Genomic DNA, 22,640 nt, shown 5'->3' on the forward strand with positions numbered 1-22,640 from the left:
CTTTAAAGAGGACCTTTGGAGAGAAGAGGTTAAAATAACTTATAATATCCTAACCCTGGTAAAGAGTTGTCATGTTCTGATTATCTGAGAAAATTTGTATGACATTTTAATTAATAAAATGCCTTCTTAACTTCCAAGCAAGCGCATAATCGTATCTTTTGTTCTTTTGCCCTGAGCACACCCGCAAATTACAAAGAGTAGTCTTTATTTTTGTGACTACAATTAGTACCCATTGGTTTTTTTACATCCTTTGCAGCTGTGCATTTACAGTATATTTAGGGAAATAATTTGTATTATCCTGACCTTAAAGCTGTGTGATAACTTTGGGATGCTTTCCAAACTTCTCTCTCATAATGCTAATTCAAAAGAAGAAGACGATACATAGTATTTGGAATAGAAACTAGAGTAGTAATTCCCAACCAGTGCTAGCCGGTGTGTGACAAAAAGCCTACTACCATTTCATAGCTAAGGCTGCTGAAGAATTCTGCTTTGTGAAAAAATCTAAATCTTAACAGTGACCTTCCTGCCAAAGACAAGAAGGTTTCATCAAAAGGGGAATTCTGCTTTTGCTAAGTTTAAACCCAGAGCTATCTATAACCATTTCCATTTTCTACTGTTGGGATTGATTGTGTAATCTGTTGATGAGTTTTCCAGTAGATGTGGAGAGTATATGTAATGTTCTTATTAACTGGCAAATGGCACAGGGAATTAAGGGTATTATAAATACTTAAAGCTGCAGTTTTCAGACTCTCTTAGATATAGATTGCTCCATCTAAGCAAATATACACAACTACCTACTTTACTCATTCCTTCTTATTAATGGAAAGGCTACATCATTTTTAATTGCAAAAAACTAAAAGAAAGGTAACACATGACTACCATGTTAGGCTACTCTTTCTTTGTGTTTTCAAACAGTGATAGCTCCTAAAACTCACCATTCTACTAGAAGGATCCCTGATATACCTCCTTGGAACACAGCACAGTTTACAAACGATTGTCCCGGTAATTTGGGAATAAGGAAGACATTGCTGAAAGTTATAACTCATTCAACATCAAACAGAGCAGCAGTGTTTAATATTTTATTTTCAGAGTTTTTGGGTTAGATAGCATTTGAAGAGAGTTACATGACTAGAAAATTTGAAAAAAAAAAAACCTGTCCAGGATCTGAATGTCTTTCATAAACAGAAAGAAAGTAGAATAGAGTAAGAGTGGTAAGAGATGTGGTCAGCAAGGTAGGCTGTGGTCAGATCATGTATGACCTTGTTAGACATTGTGTTAGTTATTGCTGCGTAACAAATTATCCCAAACTTTAGTGGCTTAAAACAGCAATAAACATATTATCATCATAGCTTCTGTGGATCAGGAAATCAGTAGTAGCTTAGTTGTGAAATTATGGCTCAGAGTCTCTTATGAGTCTTTAGTGAAGATGTTGACCAGAGCTAAAGCCATCTGAAGGCTTTCCTGGGGCTGGAGAGTTCACTCCCGAGGTAGTTTTTTTCACATGGTTGGCAAGTCATTACTGTCTGTTGGTGGGAAGTCTCAGTTCCATCTCATGAGAGTCTCTCCACAGGCTGCTTGAATGTTAATATGGCATGGCAGCTCATTTCCTCCAGAGCAGGTCACCCAAGAGAAACCTAGTAATAGGACAGTGACTTTGAACCCTAGCCTCGGGAGTCACACATCATCGATTCCACCATAATCAATGCATTAGAAGTGAATTACTAAGTTGGTCCACACTCTGTGGAAATGGAGTTAGGTTGACTTTTGAAGGGAGAAGTGTCGAAGAATTCGCAGCCATATATTTTTGTGTGTGAATTTTTAATTTTTATTTATTTTTTGATTTTTTAAGATGCCATTTTGCCAACAACACAATTCTTTTCCAGAATTCTCTTCACAATTTATACTTAGGTTTTGAGCTTTTAGACATATGCATTGCTCTTTTTTTAATTTTCATTTTATATTGGAGTATAGTTGATTTACAATGTTGTGTTAGTTTGAGTTGTACAGCAAAGTGACTCAGTTATACATGTACATATACATATGTCTATTCTTTTTTGGGATTAACATATACACACTACTATATATAAAATAGATAACCAACAAGGACCTACTTTATAGCACAGGGAACTCTACTCAGTATTCTGTAATAACCTTTATGGGAAAAGAATCTGTAGACATATTTTAAAACCACCACAGATGTAGAAAGAAACTTGGATCCTATTTCACTTTATTTATTCATCCATTTAACGAATATTTATTGAACACCTACTATGTGCTAAGATTGTTATGGGCACTGAATAAGGCCTCGCAAAGAGGGTGACACGTGTCAATGCCTGAAAGATGAAAAGAAGAGGGCAAAAGTTTCCAAGCATCTTTGCCTCTGCTGTGTCCATTTACTTCCTACTAACTTCCTGTTCCCTCCTTAACCTCTGTTACTGCCCAGTCCATTTGGAAGTTTACTTAATCTCTGGGTTAAAATTTCCTCAGCAGTAAAAGGATGAGTCTCCTTTTAGCTATAACATTTTCATCTAGAAAAATAGGGCAATTTCTTTTAATCATTGAAATATACTTAATAATTTTAGCAGCGTAGAACTGAAAGTAAGAACAAGTGAAATAACAGTGAGCAGTTACAGAGAAATTAATTTATATACCATTTGAAGTTTCTATAATCAGTTTCTACTCTTTAAGCTTACACTCGATCTATGAAATTTCCTAAAGTATATCTTTAGCTGGGTGGTAATATGTTAGACATGAATTAGAGATCTTTGAAATTTTTAAAAAAATTTTTAGACCTGTAAGAATTCCTTTCAAGATGCATTCTTGCATGAGATTTTACTCATGTTTGGTAAATTTACTTGAAGTTCTTTTTTTAATTCATTAGACTCAGTATTGTGCTTAGAGAACAGAATTCCCCAAGTGATATATGCCTGCAGCAAATACACTCTGACTTTTCACACAAACACCACATGTCTTGAGAGGGAGAATGAAAGAAGAATAGAAAAAAATGGCAAAGCACATTTTCTTTTCTTTAGATATACCGTCTTGATTTCATTAAGGCCTCCTAATTTCCTCTCAGGTCTGTGTGCTTGGGCCTGAGATGCCTTTCTTCATGGTATCAATTGCTAACTCTTTAGTGCTCTGGCAGCATTTTATTCATGCTTCTCTTTCGGCAGTTATAGTATGTCTTGTGCTATGGTTCCATATACGTGTAGTCGGTGAATCTGTTATATTTTCTGCTCTTGAGGGCTGGAACAGTATTATGTCCATATTTGTTACTTGGTACCTAGTCCAGTGTCAAGGAGAAAAACTTTACAACAGATTTGGTGCTATAAAAAAAGACCTTTTTTTGAAGTCCCCATTACAAGAACAATTATTTATGGTGATAGATGATAGCTAGACTTACTGTGGAGATCACTTCTCAATATGTACAAACAATAAATCATTATGTTATACACCTGAAACTAATATAACATGTTAATTGCATCTCATTTTTTAAAAAGAGACCTTTTGAATTGAATAGTAACATTGACTTTTTTTTTGAATTTAATTTATTTTTTTATACAGCAGGTTCTTATTAGTTATCTGTTTTATACATATTAGTGTATACATGTCAATCCCAATCTCCCAGTTCATCCCACCACCACCCTCCGCCACTTTCCTCCCTTGGTGTCCATACGTTTGAACATTGACCTTTATGTTAAGATAAAAGTGATTTTGTATGATCATTTCAAGTCATCTGACTGATGAATCTTAATTTGTGTAATAGAAGAATAAGGTTATATGTTCTGGCAAAATTATGTCTGAAAAGTTAAGATTCTGTAAAAATAGGTAATATTGATACTTCTTAGAGTTTTGATCCTTATCTAAAACATTAATTCTAAACCATTTATTACTTTTCATACTGATATTATTTGTGTCTATATAATTTCTTTGAAATGACGTACAGATATCAATAGGTTTATTGCATTAAAATATTCCCCCAGGGGCTCCCCTGGTGGCGCAGTGGTTGCGACTCCGCCTGCCAATGCAGGGGACACGGGTTCGTGCCCCGGTCCGGGAGGGTCCCGCGTGCCGCGGAGCGGCTGGGCCCGTGAGCCATGGCCTCTGGGCCTGCGCGTCCGGAGCCTGTGCTCCGCGACGGGAGAGGCCACAGCGGTGAGAGGCCCGCGTACCGCAAAAAAAAAAAAATTCCCCCAAACTGCAATAAATCTAACATTTGATAGGAAGATTATCAGCTCATGTTCATTCAGTTTTCCCAGATAATCCAATTAGCAAAAAAAAAATTTTTTCTCCAGTGGCTAAAACCTGATTACTGGTTCATATATCACTAATGAAAATAGGAACAACATTTTTGGTAATATTATAAGTGTTTGAATTCTCTAAAATATGATACAATTTCTAGATTTGAAGAAAAGCATTTTAACTTTTTAATAAATCTGAGAAATGTTATCAATAAGTAATAACTCATGCAGACTGAAACCACTTCTGATCTCTAAGTGGAATATAAATACATGAATACTAAATGACATTTCAAAATCTCAAAACCATTTTAATGTTTCTAATCCTCACTTCTCATCTGAATTATTACAAAAACTGTCTTTTTACTCCTCCAGACTATTCTCTGGCCATTTTCTAATTCATCCTCCCCTCTCTGGCAAATTAATCTCTTTAAAATGCAAATATGGCCATGTCAAACCCCTGCTTAAAACCCTTCAGTGACACCCAAGAGTTCAGAATAAAATTCAGGTGCCTCAGCGTGACGGATGGGGGCTGATCCCTGCCTGTCTCGGCCTGCTCACCCCGCTAGTCACGGTGAATTTTCCAAAGATCCCTATATGCTCAGGGTTTTCTCTTCTCATGGGGTTTCCTCTATTTGAAATGCCTTTCCTGCCTCTGTGCCTAAATTCAGTGTCTTCATATCTTAGCTCAAACCGAACCACTCCCAGTGTCTTCCAAGTATCACTCCCAGTGTTTCCTTCAGATGTAATTTTTTATCCAGTTGAGTTCTGTGTCCTTTTATGTTCTCGTTATACCCAACACATAACTTTTTTTTTTTTTTTTTTTGCGGTACGTGGGCGTTTCACTGTTGTGGCCTCTCCCGTTGCGGAGACGCGCAAGCTCAGCGGCCATAGCTCACGGGCCCAGCCGCTCTGCGGCATGTGGGATCTTCCCGGACCGGGGCACGAACACGCGTCCCCTGCATCGGCAGGCGGACTCCCAACCACTGCGCCACCAGGGAAGCCCCATAACTTTTTTTTTTTTAAAGAAACTAACTATATATGTGTTCACTGAACTGTAATACAATAGTTTGGTTACTTGCCCATCTCAGCCTCTGGACAGTGAGCTCCTAAAAAACAGGGAGCTTTCATCTCTGAATCACCAAAGCTGAGCACAATGCCTAGCAGTGAAGAGTCACCAAACGCAGTTTTAGTGAATAAATATAAATAAATGGCAAATAATTAATAATTTGCCATGGAGAGGGATAATGTTCAAAATATTTAATAACCAGTTGGTAGAGGCACCTATTGGTCACCCTGGAATTACCCTAACAACAAATAATGCTGTTCTTGTACGCATCCTTCCAGTATCAACCTGGGCTCTGGATCTCTTTGACTTTTTTATATCAAAAAGGAGAAAATGCATATACTTTCATACCTACCTGCAGCCAGACCATTTTAGAAAAACGTGGAGACATAATATATTGGAAAGCACTTGGGTACATGGACACAGGAGCCAATAATCCTGTGTGGTTGACCTATTTATGTGGGAAGATAAAAGCTTTCCTATAAAATTTACAATGGTGTTAAAGTGCTGCCATGCCCTTTCCCAATTACCCAGAGGTGTGCTTCACATTCTCTGGTGGACTAGTTCTTGTTAAATAGCATCAGTAAGTTAAGGAAGGATAATTTCCCACATCTTTAGGACCTGTAGTAAATCTTTACTGCCTTCTCACTTCATACATTTAGTAACAGTAAATAGCTCCCCCTTCTTCTAGCCAAGGTGTTGTCTTAGCTCATGTTACCTTCATCACTTAAATACACTATCGCAAATATTGCAAAAGCTGATTAATCCCTTACTTCCATTCTTGAATCCTGCCATCCCAAACCAAGGCATCTGTGGTCACCAGAGTGAATGTTCCAAAATGCATATGTGATCCCTGCCTAAAACCATTCAGTTGTTCTGCATCACCTAAAACAATGTCCTTGGGGCAGTTTTTAAAATTGAGCTTTTTTAAAAAAGGCATGTACTTTGGCTTCATGTATGGAGACTACAATTCAGGAGAGGCAAGGTGGTCCCTAGGCATTCTTACAAGTTTCCACAGGAGATTCTATAACACAGCCAGGCTGCGAACCACACATCCACATGATCAAATCCCAACTCCTTTATGGGGAAGAAGGCTGTCCACATACTGGCTCCTGTCTGTCACTTCCAGTTCACTTATTAGCTGGGAGACTTTGGCCAAGTTACCTAAGTGTTTGAGTCTCAGCTGCCTTATTTCAAATAGGGATAATAATACCAATGTTACAGCACTATTCTAAGGATTAGAGATGATGTTGGGCCATTTAATTTATCATCCAAACTGAGATACTATTAATAATTACTCCAAGATAACTATTCATAAACTTAGACTGTCCTGGGGAAACCGGAGCATGTGGTCATGGTGATTTGAAGCAGTAGAGTCAAAGCATTTCCCACAGTGAATGGCATAGAGCAGAAGTTCAATAAATCATTTTTATTTTTATCGTTCTTTATACGTGCATCCCACTCTGCTGGAAGCCCTTGCATGCTGAGGTTGTGGCACAAGGAGCACATGGTATTCATGATGCCCTCTAACCGAGAGCCTGATCATTTGTCTGTCACTGCCCTTTCCCCACCAGATACTATATGTTGTCAGCCCTGACATTTCTCTATTTTTTTATATTTTCCCTTTTCTTGCTCTATTACTCTAGCCCACCATTAATGCTTGCAGGGCCCAGGACAAGACTGCAAAAGAGGTCCACTTACAGTATATTTTTAAAACTAAAAGCTATATGTCAAGCTAATAAACTATAAAATAACTTTCTCCTATGCTCCTACCTTGATAAATGTATCTTTCTAGCAATAAGATAGGTCTAAATTTAGACTTCTTAGAAACCTTGGAGTTCGTTCCATGCAGATTGGGGCTGATTTTGCACTCTGGCCCCTCTCCTCTCCTCATCCCCTGCTCCATCCACACCACAAGAGCATCATGTGTAAAGGTGTACACACCCCAGCCTGCACGTTCAAGCTCTGTTCATCTCCTAACTTCCACCCTCCCTCACAAACGACTCTAAGAGTGTGTATTAGACTCCTGTTGCTGCTGTAACAAATTATCACAAATTCAGTGGCTTAAGATAACACAAGTTTATTCTTGTATAATTTTAGAAGTCTGAAGTCTAAAAGCAGTTCTACAGGGCTAAAACCAAGGTGTTGGCACTTCTGGTTCCTACTTGAGGCTGCAAGTGAGAAGCAGTGTGGTATCTTCTCTCTGACCTCCTGCCTCCCTCTTATAAAAACCTTTTGTGATTATATCAAGCCTACCTGGATAATTCAGGATAATCTCCCCATCTCAAGATCTTTAACTTAATCACATTTACAAAGTTCCTTTTACCATTAAGGTAACACTTACAGGTTCCGGCAGTTAGGATGTGGGCATATTTGGGGGCGTTATTCAGCCTACTGTAGGGTATGCCTACCCGTGGACCCTTGGGAGGATGAACCCAAGGAAGAAATCTGAGCCACCACTGGAACCACACTTGGGGCTGTGTGGGCAGGAACTCTGGGTGGTTTCGTGTCTGGTGTGTGATCTGGAAGCAGGGGAGCTGCAGGGTCAGGATGGGCATGCCCCCTTGGCCCTCTGGATCCCTTGCCCAGCTCAGCTAGAAGAGGTCTCTCTAAAGTTTAGGACCCAGGACAAGAGCCTAGGGATGGCTTATCTCTCCTTTCCCCTATTCATCTGGTAACCACAGTCTATTTCCCTTTCTTCTGATCTACACACAAGATTCTGTCAGAGGGAAACACGTAAGCAAATTGTTTTATTCTGTTCAAAGTTCTTTTTGCATCCCTGCCTTTTACTTGTCGTGAAAGAGCCCCATTCCACACCCACTCAATGTTTTTAACCATCCTCACTGGCTTTCCCTTCCTTTGAATCTCTAATTCCATCCTTCCGCCACCTCTTCAGTTCTTAAAATGCACAAGGTTTCACCTATTTTCTGTGTTTTAAAAAATATGCTCTCCAGCTAGCAAGTTATTCCTGAATCCTACAAAATTGTCAGTTCATTCCGTTTGTAATGTTTCTTAGTTTTAAATTTTCCACCATCATTTGAAACCTACAGATTTTCTGTTGTAATCAAATTTAAAGTTGCTTTTCGTGTTCTACTTGTATACTCTGTATTTTGCTCTATCTTGACCATTTTGAATAATGTTTCCACACTTATACAAGGTATAAGTTTTTTCTTTTCAAAAAAGAAAAAAATTTTTCTCTCCTTATAAATTTTTGGAAATACCTGAAGTTTCATCTATGTTTTTACTCATTCTCATTAATGTGTGGAATTTTTAAAGTAATTAACTGTCTTTAAGACTCTGACATAATTTTAAGAGAATGCTATGTTTTGAGAGTTGATGAATTATTTCACAAGTTTTCTTTTTTAAATAAAGTTTTGTGGGTTTTTACCTTAATGAAGTATTATGTATTGCAAAGGATCTAATGAAAAGAAAATATGCCAGTTTATACTTAGTTTCAAACTCATGTTACAAAATTTCAGTGCTTTAAAAAAAAACAACTATGACTATATAACGTTATCATATTACCGTAGTATGTACTCCATGAGGGCAGATGTCTGTCTTGTTTATTATTGTTTCCCAGTGATGGCCCAGCTACCAGTGCTTGGATTTTTATTAAATAATTGAATAAATGAATATGAGAATTAATGAATGATAGAATTTCAGAATGGCTTTTAAAAAGTAATGTAAAGATGTTCAGTATAAATCATGCTACCTCAAGCAGAACATTGAAATACAGATTTTAAAAGTTTTCAATCAGCTTTGCAATCTCTCAGCTTATTCTGATATGAGTAATAATTTATACTTTTAAGGGTGTTGAAATGTATATATTCAAGATAATCGTCATCTGTTTAAATAGTTTATGAAATGATAAATATAGGTGATACTACATAAATATTACAGATATCTTTATATAGATATTATATATAATGAATGATATATATTATAGAATTATATACATATTAAGATACTAAATATCTTTAGTTTTTAACACAGTGTCAGGTGATAAGAAATGTGAATCTCTGGTGCTGAAATGAAAGCAGGAAATGAGGGGGATATTTCTTCCCTTTCTCCTCATTCTTTCAAAAATTGTGGGTGGGAATTGGTTAACTTTTATTTGTCTAGTTTTCTGATGGTAAATGCATGTATGACTTCTTCAATGTGAAGGTATGCTATATGTTTCACCATTTCAAAGTTTTGCTTCACAGTATTCTCTCTTTCTTTGTCATGTATTCTTCCCTGGTTTAAACTTTACAAATGGTTGAAGATAGCTTTTTCACTGTCCTCAGAATGGCTTCACTCCTTTATACATGGCTGCCCAAGAGAACCACATTGACGTTGTAAAATATTTGCTGGAAAATGGAGCTAATCAGAGCACTGCTACTGAGGTAAGACACTTGAATTCTTTGATCTTAATGTCCATGTTCTTTGTATCCAGATGCAAAGGGTCTCCATTACCTTTATCCTACGAGTGTTCATGTTACTATTGTAATCTACAACAGTGGCCATGAACAAATGACCCAGTGCACACAGTTCAATGAGTTTATGCCTTGATTTGGGATTCATGTCAATTTATTCTTACGTGAAATCACGCTTCCATCAATTTGCCATTCTCTAGCTTTTGGGAGCTTTATACGATTCTAAAATCAATTTATAGTAAATTTTATCCATCTCTTTTCATCACTGTTTTATCTTTGTTAGGATCTAATGCAATTCCTTAAAGGAAAGTTTTTTAATGATTAGCAAGAATTCAGAGTTATTTATGTTCACACAATTTCATGAGAAATATGTCATCAGGAAGCTGTTCATATTTTATGAAGTACAAATTATGATATGTGGTTGTGTGACTGATTATGGCAACAACTGAATAGAATGTTCAAAATCAATCCAGTCTCAAAACATTCAGGCCATCTAGGCGTAAGAAGGGGTTGGAATGGGCCAACTTAGAACATCACTTTCCTTTTCCTGTGTGTGTTCTCCAATAAGCCGAACCTACTTTGTATTTTCCTTCTCATTTCTGCCTAAACAGATTAAGGAGGGAGTTCAGTGATTGTTTGGAACAGTGATTTTTAAGTGATGCTTAGGATGCTTTAGAGCTTGGAGAAAATGCCTCAGGGGCCACTAGCAGGTTGGGAGTAGGTGACACAGGAGAGGAGGGGAAGAGAGCTCCATTGGGACATGCCTCTCCTCCCCCAAAAGCAACCAGGCTTTAGTTTTCCTATTTCACATTCTGTGGCTCCACTGATAAAATTTTAAAACTCCTGCCCTGGAGTGAAAGGTGACTGGTAGATAGATGGCTGTCACCCAGAAACTATCCTGATAACTTTTAATGTCTAATATGGCCTCCTTTCTGGACAATTAAGTCTTTAGGTGAAATAAACATGAAATCCCTTCTACCCTGCACTGTGGAGAGAGGTCATTTATAATCTGTTAAATTCATGTCCAGGCCCTTTGAGAGAAAACTTTTTATGGAGCCTGGCGATAACTTTCTGACAGCTTACTCTCATTCGTTAAAAACAATCCCAAGACATCACTATTAATGGGACCACATTTCCTGTTTATGACTGGAAAACACGACTGCGTAGTATGAAACGATTTCACGTTCTCTATTAAGCACACACAGATTTTACACTCTTACCACATGAGTACAGCGCGATTTTTATGATTATGATTTTATGACTTTCTGAGACATTAATTCTATCATGAGTAGCACGTGAATATCCTCAGGCAAAGCTTGGATAACAGTACGAGACTATATCTCTGCATTAGGACCTCTGAGAAATGTACCAAACCATGGAAATATGCATTTGTTTTACTTTATTTCCTTGAAAGCAGAATCATTTATCTAGAGAAACCTTTACACTACAGAGTTCTACTCACCAAGTAGACTTTTTCTAGTGTATGATTTAGGGAAATGCTGCCTGACAGCATTGTCAGCTTTCTCAAGACTCCTCCGGTCTGGACCCCTGTAGCATCTCACTCTGCTTCCAGAAATACCCTTTTATGTATGTTGCATCAGTGGAGTCCGTGTTACACTCTGATTCTCAGAGAATTAAAACTGTCTCTTATTTCCACAAAGAAATATGACTGTTGCAAGTAAATCACATGAGGTTTTGAATCCTAGTTTAGACACATATATGCCTCTAAACAAACATATATCTGTTTTGTTTTTTATCATTTAAATAAGTAAAATTAATTTTCCCTGACTGGATATGTATAAACTTAGTTGATTAATTCCATACCACTGGCCCGAATGGTTATCAGGAAATACACTAATGGAAGAATCTTGGCATGTTCCCTTTTAGTCTATCATTCTGTGAATGAATAACATCTTCATAGGGCTATATGGTTGATTACTATTTGATCTTTTAGGCTATATTGCTAAATACCTTCTACGGTTGTATGTACATGTATGAATATACCTAAAGAAGACACTTACCCTGAACCCATTAGTAGCCCTAATTTGCAAAACTTAGTTACTAATCAAGACATTGTGACCACTTTAAAAATCAGATAATTATGAGATCATTCAGTATGGCAATGAAACTCATGTTTGAAAAGAAATATTTAAAGTGTTGAAATTTCCCGTAATTATAGCAATTAGCATTGGTAAATAAATGATGAAAAATTAAGCTACAGATTTTTAATATAGGTTTCCTTTTCATAGAGTTGGTGAAGGTACTTCAAAAAATCATTTCAAATCTTTACCCTTCTCCCATGAAGTGTAGATTAGAATGAAATCCATGTGGTGGAGGTCCAAAGTTAAATTCTCTCAAAGGAGTTCTCTGTCTGTCCAGTACCATTTTTATAATTCTCTGCTTTCTTCCTTCTTCCTGAATGTTACCAAAATTGAAGGCTAAAAACTTTTTAATTAGGTTCTGTGCTGTCAGCAAATGCCTTGTCTCTAAGAAAAAAGAAAGTTCACATTATTTTAATATAAACTATCCCAGTGTTGCAGGGGGGAATCAAATTAAATGTGTGCATGATAATGAGCCTGTTCTTTCCTCCTTCACAGAGGGCTTAATTTGTGCCAAACAAAGTTCTAAATTTAGGCTACTCTCTTTCATCTTACAACACTACGTGCTTTACTCTTCCATTCCGTTAAGTAATGTATTTATTTAAAATTCAATTCTAATTAAAAAAATTCAACTCTTACTGTGGTAGTGCATATATGATATGATGCATTTGAGGGAAATGATTTTCCCTCCAAAGTCTACAGTTACCTTTTAAAAAAATACTGTTGAAAACAAATGGAGTAGTTAGATGCTGATAAATTGCCATTGTCTCTGAAATATATTCAATAGATGTACCATATCCAATTGCCCTCATCTCTTCTGTGAATGGAAACATTTAACTGAGACTTATTTTCAAGCTTTTGTGAATTAAAGGAGGTTTTCACATTAACAGAGCCTAGAATATATAGGTATATTTTTTCTACTTATTCATCACCTTTCCGTTGCTGAATACTTGTTTCTAGAGAGAAAACATAGCTTCTAATTTTTCTAATGTGGTTATCCATCTACCTCTAAGGCTCCTCTAACTTTGATGATCTTTGTTTTTTGGTTTTTGGTTTTTTTTGCGGTACGCGGGCCTCTCACTGCTGTGGCCTCTCCCGTTGCGGAGCACAGGCTCCGGACGCGCAGGCTCAGCGGCCATGGCTCACGGGCCCAGCCACTCCGCGGCATGTGGGATCTTCCCGGACCGGGGCACGAACCCATGTCCCCTGCAGCGGCAGGTGGACTCTCAACCACTGCGCCACCAGGGAAGCCCCGATCTTTGTTATTTTTCTAATTGTTTGTTAAGTTTCTAATTGAAAGACTGATTTTCTTTACATTACTTAGCACAATTTTATATGTAAATGATTTAAATAATATACAATTCAGCTAAGTGAAAACTTAATGAATTAGCCTTATTTGCCAAAGAATTTTAGATCATATGATGTCCTAAACTTCCCAAATTAATTGGTAACAGACCATTCCATTAACAGTTGTTGTGAGATATTTAGCACCTTGCAATAGTTAATCATGTAATTTATTTCCCTGTCTTGGCTACCATATCTTTGATTCTCAGTCAGACTTGTTCTCCATTATTTCTACCCTTCCCACATTTTCCTTTCCATAAGCAGGCATTACTTAAGGTTGGTTCTAATTTTTATTTTCATATTCAAAACACATTTGAATACGTCCTGTGTGCATTACGCTTTGTTAGGAAATGCAGATGTTTTAAAAAATAAATAGAATGGGTATTTAAAAAAATCTGATGAAGCCAGTGCATAGTACAACAAGTGATGATAATTTGCTTTAATCTTCACAGTAATAATTAATCCTTTCATTTTTCTTGTCAGTCTTAATCATTAATGTGAAAATTAGATGCACTATTTCTTGGAGTTGAATCCCAGGCTTCCAAAAGTTGATGGAAGATTTTTTCTTCTGTTTTACCAGGATGGCTTTACGCCCCTAGCGGTGGCACTCCAGCAAGGACACAACCAGGCAGTGGCCATCCTCTTGGAGAATGACACCAAAGGGAAAGTAAGGCTGCCAGCTCTGCATATTGCAGCTAGGAAAGATGACACCAAATCTGCTGCACTCCTGCTTCAGAACGATCACAATGCTGACGTACAATCCAAGGTAAAAGCTTCATACATTTGTGGAAAGGCACTCTTCGGCCACCAGATTCCTCCTGGGAGATGATAAAGAAGTAGGCCATGGTGATAAGGCAAAATTACTTCTGGTCATCAAAAGAGAGAATTTACTTTCAGAGGTATTTCAGAAAAAAAGGGGACTGTCTGTTGAGTACAGTAAGAAAACAGAAAAAAACCTCAAGATAATTTTCTATAAAAGGTGAGGTTCAGTTTTTTAGAAATCTGCTTATTCATTCTATTTCTATTTGTGGTAAAAAAAAATAATAGAAGCAGAATTAGAAAGATATAATTGTATAATGTTATAGTTGTCCTTTTTCAGTAGAATGCATTTTGGCATGCTGGAACGGTATATTCAACTGCAGAGAACAGATTGATTGTTTCCTTAATTTTGCACTGTGTAATATCTTCCCTCTTTTTCCCACACAACACCGCTTCAGATGATGGTGAATAGGACAACCGAGGTACAGTATTGCGGTTATATCAAAATATACCTTGTTTTTATTTTATTTTTTGTCCAATTAGAATAAATGCTCACTAATTTATACTAATGATTGGGATTTTCATTATTAGGAAATTAATTAATTTGGAAACTTTGCCCATAATTAAGGCAAGTGGATAGATAATTCAAAATTTTTAATATAGCATGTATTTGAAGCATTATTTAATCAGTGAAACGTTAAGTAGCTTATTAGAGTAGAGCATGAAACAAGACTCTTCCGTAATATGTATTTTACTAAGTGAGCTTTATTATTAACTTTTGGCCAATAAGAGATGTGACCTCCTTTCTTAATGAGAATTCTCCATTTAGAATTTAGTGAAGTGTAATTTAAGGAGGTTTCTCTGCCACTGTTTCATCCTCTTACCTAATTGCAGTTGCCCTTCTATTCTGTCTTTATTTTTACCACACTGTATGTAATCAGTAATGATATTGAGCCTATCATGAGCAAAGCATTTACTTTTATCTTGCTCTTACAATAGTTGTCATGAAATCATCTATTTTCCACATACCTAAATAAGTCCCATCAGTTAACAAAATCAACAGGAGTATTTGGTTCAGAAGCCTCTGAGAGAGAGAGAGAGAGAGAGAGAGAGAGAGAGAGAGAGAGAGAGAATGTGTGTGTGTGTGTGTGTGTGTGTGTTTGTGTGTGTGGTATAAGAGGCACTAACACAAACATTGAAAGTATATTATAAAAATTAACCTATATTATAAAAATTAACTTTCAAAGGCAAGCGACTGCTTATGTAGGTTGATTTTCACTTTGCTGAGGGAATTCTTTAGACTAACATCTCATATGATCACTGGGTTGTGGGCCTATGGGGGTTTTGAGCATTCACACTTAGTATTTACCGAGAGCAGTGTATTTCTAAACCTAATATCTTGTTTATTGACAAATTTACCCATTGAGATGTGAATATACTTGAATTATTCATATCATTTCTTCTGTTCCATATCTGTGTGTGGAACTTAGGTCACAGATTTTTTTTAAAAAGCCCAACTGCTTGGTGAAATTGCTCAAGACTGGAATCATACAAGTTGATATATCTTAATTACTGATTTTAATACCTTTCTTTTGTAGGTGATTTTCGGTATTCGTTTACATTTTTTAAAGCAGTATTGGCTCTAATCATTATGCTGAAAGCAGCTATTTGAGTAGATACAGACTGAGTTAGAAATATTTCTTCGGGGACAATAGAATAACAAAGAGGGAAAACCCCTCCATCAATAGTCCTGTAGGAGGGTGACCTGAGCCTTCCACCTCCACGTTACTCAGGGAAAAGTTCCTCTAAGGGGCTTATACCAGCCTCGTGTTGATCCAAGAGTCACAGCCTGAGGCATCATCATGGATTTTCAATGAGGCTGTGTCAGAAGATAAATTAGTTTATTTCTGCAAATAGGAAAAATAATATTATTATACTTGAATAATTTGAAAATGATTCATCAGCAGTCACTATGTTTTTCTGAAATTAAATTGTAACTTGAATAAAAGATGCATATTCAGGATATAACTGGGTGACAGGAAATATCAAGATAAAAATGAAAAACATCTAGTGAATTATTTCCTAAAATACTAAAGCTTGACATTTTATAAAATAACAGCCAAGTTGTAGACTGATTTTTTTTCTTCTATATTGACATTAGTATTTGCCATCATGTAGACACAAAATAAAAATATCATGACTGCAAGAGTAGGATTTGGATTGATAGTTACTATTCTTATTTTGTGTCTTGATTTGCTACAGTCAGAAATTATTTGCAGCTAATTTGGCTGATAGCACAGAGGAATTTCTATTACCTAAGGTATCTGGATGCTTCTTTAGGCCATTTTAAAAATAAAGCCACCAAAATCTATATATCAAGTGAATAGAAAAACAATGGTTGCGATTTAGATAATGTTTCTTAGAAACAGTATTATACACATCAAAGTTCATTTCAAATAAAAGAGAACAATGCAAAGTATCCTCAAAACTGCAGGATTTAATATCCAATTTTACAGGAACAGTCTTTATTTTTCCTATAATCTTTTATTAAGCAATGAATATTATGGAGAGCAAGAATAATGCCTCTTTTCATACTTTAATAAGAAAAGAATTAATACGCTTCTACGGTGAAAATGGCAGATTTCTAACTAAATTTTCATTAGAAAAACGAAGAAAGGAAATATGCTTTTCTTCCATTTAAGACTTTCAGACTCATTTTTAAAACATTCTGATAGTAAACTGTTCTCTAATGCTCATGTAATTGATTCAACTTGCTTATTTTATTCTACATCAATCTTATTTTATTGATAAAGTTTGGTTTAATTAACATTCAAAATTGGGTTCCACTTAATTTTTTTCTTTATTTTATATTCATATTAATTCCAAGTATATTGTTTAATTTTTTTAACTTTTTTTTATTATAACAATATAGTCTGACTAAACATAGTTGTTAAAGAGGATAGAAATGTCAGGACAGTGTAAATGATGTAAGATGAATTGTATATGTTCTGTAAGAATTTCTCACAATATTTTCATAGTTCCAAAGATACAACATCAACCAATGCTGTTTTTCATTTTAAAAAACACCCAAACTAAAACACAAACAAATGAAAAAAAGAGAAGTTTTGAGATTTTCTCTGGAGAAAACATTTTTTATTCATAATTATATTAATTCTATGGCTGAAAAAATATGCTGTTTAATCGTATCGTTTTGTTCTAAAGCTAAATCAACTCAAGAAACATGGTTTCATACAGATAACAAATCTCGTAAATAAATTAATGTAATTGGAAATAATGTTGCCAAGAAATGTAGGATATTTATTTACCTGTTTATATGTTGACTTATTTACCACTAAATTTAAATAATAGCACTGAAACTTAAAAAGTCTTATAAAGCATTTATGATCTGAATCGCATTGTTCACGTATTCGGTAGATGTGATTTTCTTCTCTAATCCAGTGACTGCAACATACAGGGGTGAAATGCTTTACTGACTGTCATTTTCTTTGCTTTCCACAGAGTGGTTTCACCCCTTTGCACATTGCTGCCCACTATGGAAACGTCAATGTGGCAACTCTTCTTCTAAACCGGGGAGCTGCTGTGGACTTCACAGCCAGGGTATGGATTAAAATAGTTTCATTTTATTTTATTTTATTTTATTTTATTTGGCCATGTGGCCCAGCTTGCGGTATCTTAGTTCCCTGACCAAGGATTGAACCCGGGCCCTTGGCAGTGAAAGCGTGGAGTCCTAATCACTGCACCACCAGAGAATTTTGCATTTTACTAAAGTAAACATTAACAATGATAAAGATTTTATTTCCTTTTCCTTACCTGGATTTATCTGTGCTGGAGATATTAGATTTTCCATTTTTTTCCCTTCAAATCACAGGAAGTCGTCACAACCCAAAACGTGAAAAATAGTGTGTCAGTTCACATGCACGCAAATCATTTGCAATAAGGAAGATGTTGATTCTGACATCAGTATGAGCAGTTACATTTAAAGGTCACACCACGAATCATGAACAAGCAGCTTCAAGTTGATAAAAAATTAAACTGTTAAAACATTAAGTATAAAATGTATAACTACATTTATAGTATGTCCTAACAGTGACTATAGGGCATACAATTTGACAGGGATTTTTTTTTTTTTTTTTTTTTGGCTATGTTGGGTCTTCGTTGCTGCATGCGGGCTTTCTTTAGTTGCGGCGAGCAGGGGCTCCTCTTCATTGCGGTGCGCGGGCTTCTCATCGCCGTGGCTTCTCGTTGCCGAGCACGGGCTCTAGGCGCACGGGCTTCAGTAGTTGTGGCACACGGGCTCAGTAATTGTGGCTCGAGGGCTCCAGAGCGCAGGCTCAGTAGTTGCAGCGCACGGGTTTAGCTGCTCCACAGCATGTGGAATCTTCCCGGACCAGGGATTGAACCCGTGTCCCCGGCATTGGCAGGCAGATTCTTAACCACTGTGCCACCCAGGGAAGTCCCGGGATCTTTTTTTTTTTTTTTTTTTTAATAAATTGAAAATTTGCTCATATGGGGAGTCTTACTGAAATAGTAAAAGCACATTATGTTGTGTTACAGTTTTAATGGTATGCTTTCACTGGAAAGAATTCACTTACATGACAATTATAAAACTCAGTGTACTTAATATGAATGAGTAAATGCAGTACTTGAATATTTGCAAAATCATAACATACCAAAAAATCAGGTACACATCCTTGACCTAATAATGGTATATGAGAGCCAAGGAAAGAAATACATATAATTCATGTATATAGTATTTTTGTCCTTAGAAGTCTTCTTCTCTGAAACTACATTGAGTTATTCTCAAGTTTTTCATACTGAATTATTCTGAAGAAGGTGTTTTTAATAATCATTTTTACATTGGGTATTGATATGTATATGTGTACTCTATTTTTAAGCATAGTGAACTTTAGGATCCCAGAATCTTTAAGTACATAAGTGTTATAATAAGAAAGCTAGACTTTAGCCTAGGGCTCTATCTAGGTAGGATCTGAAATTTTGTTTCTATTGAGTATTATGCCAAAGTGCTCCCTTTGTCTCTTGACTGTGAGGTGTACATTCAGTACATATGTTGTAGTTATTGACTAACTTAATTATGCAGTTTCATTGCATTTATCATTCTCTACAGTGCTTTGTGGTTTGTGTGCTTTTTTGTTCCTTAAAAATCAAAAGCATTGAAACCATAGAAACCTCAGATAAAATTACAAAATAGGTCACAATCTCCTTTGTGCTAATACGAAGCCATCACCATCATGCCCTGTCATACCCAACATGCTCTTGTTTGGTCTTTCCACGGTGTAGAATGGAATCACTCCTTTGCATGTGGCTTCCAAAAGGGGAAACACAAACATGGTGAAGCTCTTACTGGATCGTGGTGGTCAGATCGATGCCAAAACCAGGGTGAGTATCTCTGTTCTTTCAATTTCCTACCATTATTATTTTTTGTATTCTTTTAGCAGACACTTTAAAATACCAGTCCCTAAACACAGGCAATGTGTTTTCAAGGAAATTACTTTCTTGGATTCGATTTAAACCTCATACAGCATTTAAAGGTTGCACATCATATGTAAAGTGGAATTAATATTTGCTCATAAGTGCCTGGAGAAACAGAATGCTAGCCTCTCTCATTGAGACAGTTTTTCAAGTCCTTGCTTATTGATTTTCATGGAACAAAGATCAAAGATTGAACTTACTCATCTCTGATTTGGCTAGCTGTAAGTATCAAGAACCCAAACTCATTTGCATACATTAAGCTATGAGAGTGTGGTTTTTATGTAAAATATTTTAATACATGTTGAAAATCTTTTGCTTCGAACTTTTCAGCTCCTAAATCATTTTTCTTAAGTGGTTATGCTATAGGGATCTGAGCAGGAGATCTCCTATTATGCTTATGGAAAAAAAGGCATACAGTTATTATGTTGCACTTTTACTCATGTCAACTCGCTAAGAGGCAGTGCCCTTCATTCATTTCAAACTTGTTGAGTTAAATATAATTCTGAGTTTTTACATACTCCCAACAAATAAATAATAAGATAGGCAGGACAGTACACCTGTTGAAAGTGCAGACTTTGAATGCAGATTACCTAATTTCAAAGCCTGCTTCTACTGCTTACAAGCTGAATGACATTGGCAATTTACTTGCCTTCTCTGAGCTTAGGCTGTAATACTACCTACTTCATAGGGTCGTTTGAGAATCAGCTCTTAGGTATTTTTTAAGTGGCGTTAAGTAAATTACTTAGTTACTCATAATTTTTTATTATGTAATGGAAATTATGCACAATTACTTGCTTAAACATTAAACTAGTATTGTACTTTAATATTAATTCTCTGGAGTAGACTTGATTAATCATAGACTTAAGTAAAACTTTAAACATTCCTATTATATAAAATTTTGAAATATATGGTGGAAGAAGTCTATGGAAGTTAGTAGATAGAATATGTCCCTTGTGATATTTTATCTTCACTTTGTTTAATTCTGGGACTTTGCATTCTCATAGTCCAAGGAATAAGGATCTAATTTAATTCCCTTGCAAATCTTGAGGCTAACAAATATTTTGTTTAATAAACCTTATCATCTTTGAGCTTCTAGAAACTACACCAGTCCCAGACTATACATTTTGGGTTTTAATGACCTCAGCAAATGTTGCTTTCTTAATCTCATTTCTCTAAGACATTTGGTCCAGAGCACTTGTGTCATATTATCATGTGGGAGTACTGGAGTGGTTTGCTTTGTCTATCAAGATCTTTGTTGTGGTGTCCATTGTCTTTGCATCAAAATTTTATATGGTTTCTACCCTTTGATTTGATGGCATGCCTTTTCCCTTGCTATGCTGTAGGTGTGCAGGATTTGGAACAATTACATATAATGCTGCATGCTTTGCTTACTTGTTCTCTATATTTAAAGGAAAGAGTTTCTGTACCTCCTCCTTTAAGTACATTTCTAACATAATGAGTCCCTTTACACTCACCTTTCTGTTTCTCTTGAGACTCTAATAATTGAGAGTACCAATGGAAAGACAGCACTTTGTAAATGCAAAAAACTTTTATCTTGGTCAATGTCTTAAGGATGCACATTGCTCTTATTAATGCTTTTCTGGAGTATTCATTCATTATTGAGGCAATTGATTTTGTTTTTATTGATCGTCACAATATTTGCTTTATTCTTTAAAAGATGCTCTAATTTGCATTCCCTACATACATTTGCATATACAATTTAAAAGTCTAACTCCAAATAGATATTCTTTTTTCATGAAAGAGTACTAAGAAATGGAGAGAAATGGATTCTTATGCTAGTTCTGCCATTAACTAATTGTCCTGGAGCAATTTAACAATGAAATGTAAGCCTTGGTTAATTATTCTTGAAGGGAATATTTGGACTGTATTTCATCCGGTGTAGCCTTTAGATATAGCAAATAAATAGAATTTCATTCAAGAATTTATAAAATGAAAATGGATTTTCTAATTATACATTGTACTGACATTCTGTTCATTTCTTCCTTAAACAAATAATTATTGATTTCCTACTTGGTGTTGTGAACCCTAGAGATAACAGTAGTTAACAAGACAGACTATATCCCTTTACTCAGAGATGCAAATCAACAGTACCCAAGGGATTAGGTTAGCAGTGTACTGGTAAAAATTTAATAATCAGCTCTTCAAAAAAATAAAATAAAAAGCTCTGATTTGTAACCTTTGCCTTTGATGATTTCCATGGTGTAAATACTTCCATACTTTCACCATGGCCAATTGGAGCTACCAATATGGTATCACTGAATGCAGAATTGGGAAAAGATGTGCAAAAAATTGACACTCACTAGTGTGTGCAAACTGGTTCCAGTGCACCCTGAGGATCAGTCACAATAATGAAGGTGGTGCTGAGCTTTTCCCTGTAAGAAAAGGAAGAAAGAAAAGGAAGTAAGAAAAGGAAGAAGAGGAAGAAGAAGTAAGAAAAGGAAGTAAGAAAAGGAAGAAGAAAAGAAAAGGAAGTAAGAAAATACTTCCTCATCCCTAAGCAGTAGGATTTTAAAAACAGTTAGGTTCTTTCAGTTTTGGCTATAACTATCAGACCTGTATCCTTCTTACCAAAAGTAAAATCAAGTAGGAGGTAAATACTGAAATGCAGTACTGTGGTCTAGAATCAGGAGGCCAATTCTGGAACTATAATATATATATATTTTTGGAACTATAATATTTGATTACTAAGGGAATATGGTTTGCTTTTTCTTTTGTCCTTTAAAAATATATTTTTAAATTAAAAAATGGTATACTTGTTTTTGACTATCTTTTTAGGTAACACAATAGTGTGTCTTTATATGGAATTTCAAATAATATTAATATTATTGTTTCATTTTTTTCACAGAGGTCTCAATTTCCCCTAGCAGTCAAATTAGTCATAAACATTCTGAATTTAGTATGTTCCATCAAAAACTTTCCCTTGGTCTTATTATTTTCTCACTTATAATGTTTTCATTATTAGGAGAAGAGCAAGATATATAAAGGCTTTGGGGTAATTAAAAAAAAAATCATAGCCGTAGTTTCTCCACCACTTTCACCAGCACTATGTCAATCACTGAGACATTCTGCATCTCATTGGCATTCTCATCATTGACTAGAATCTAGTGTGAAACTCTGAGACATTTTCACCAGAGCCCTGGTTTTCTGATATCTGGAAAACCTCATCTTAATGTTAAAACAGAAACGT

The 22,640-nt window shown here is 35.8% G+C and overlaps 1 protein-coding gene across 2 annotated transcripts in view; it reads left to right on the top strand.

Annotated features, from left to right (window-relative positions):
• The window catches only part of ANK2 (ankyrin 2), a 242,161-nt gene that overhangs the window by 80,239 nt on the left and 139,282 nt on the right, over positions 1–22,640 (top strand). Inside the window, exons 5-9 of one of the 2 annotated variants that reach the window (XM_060148618.1) lie at positions 9,591–9,689; positions 13,743–13,928; positions 14,380–14,403; positions 17,441–17,539; positions 19,241–19,339. In XM_060148618.1, the coding sequence (XP_060004601.1) occupies positions 9,591–9,689; positions 13,743–13,928; positions 14,380–14,403; positions 17,441–17,539; positions 19,241–19,339 (507 nt within the window). The remainder of the gene's footprint in view (positions 1–9,590; positions 9,690–13,742; positions 13,929–14,379; positions 14,404–17,440; positions 17,540–19,240; positions 19,340–22,640) is intronic. The other variant, XM_060148619.1, reaches the window with a different exon arrangement.

The sequence above is a fragment of the Lagenorhynchus albirostris genome, chromosome 4 (assembly GCF_949774975.1).
Source record: "Lagenorhynchus albirostris chromosome 4, mLagAlb1.1, whole genome shotgun sequence".
In the NCBI taxonomy this organism is placed as follows: domain Eukaryota; kingdom Metazoa; phylum Chordata; class Mammalia; order Artiodactyla; family Delphinidae; genus Lagenorhynchus; species Lagenorhynchus albirostris.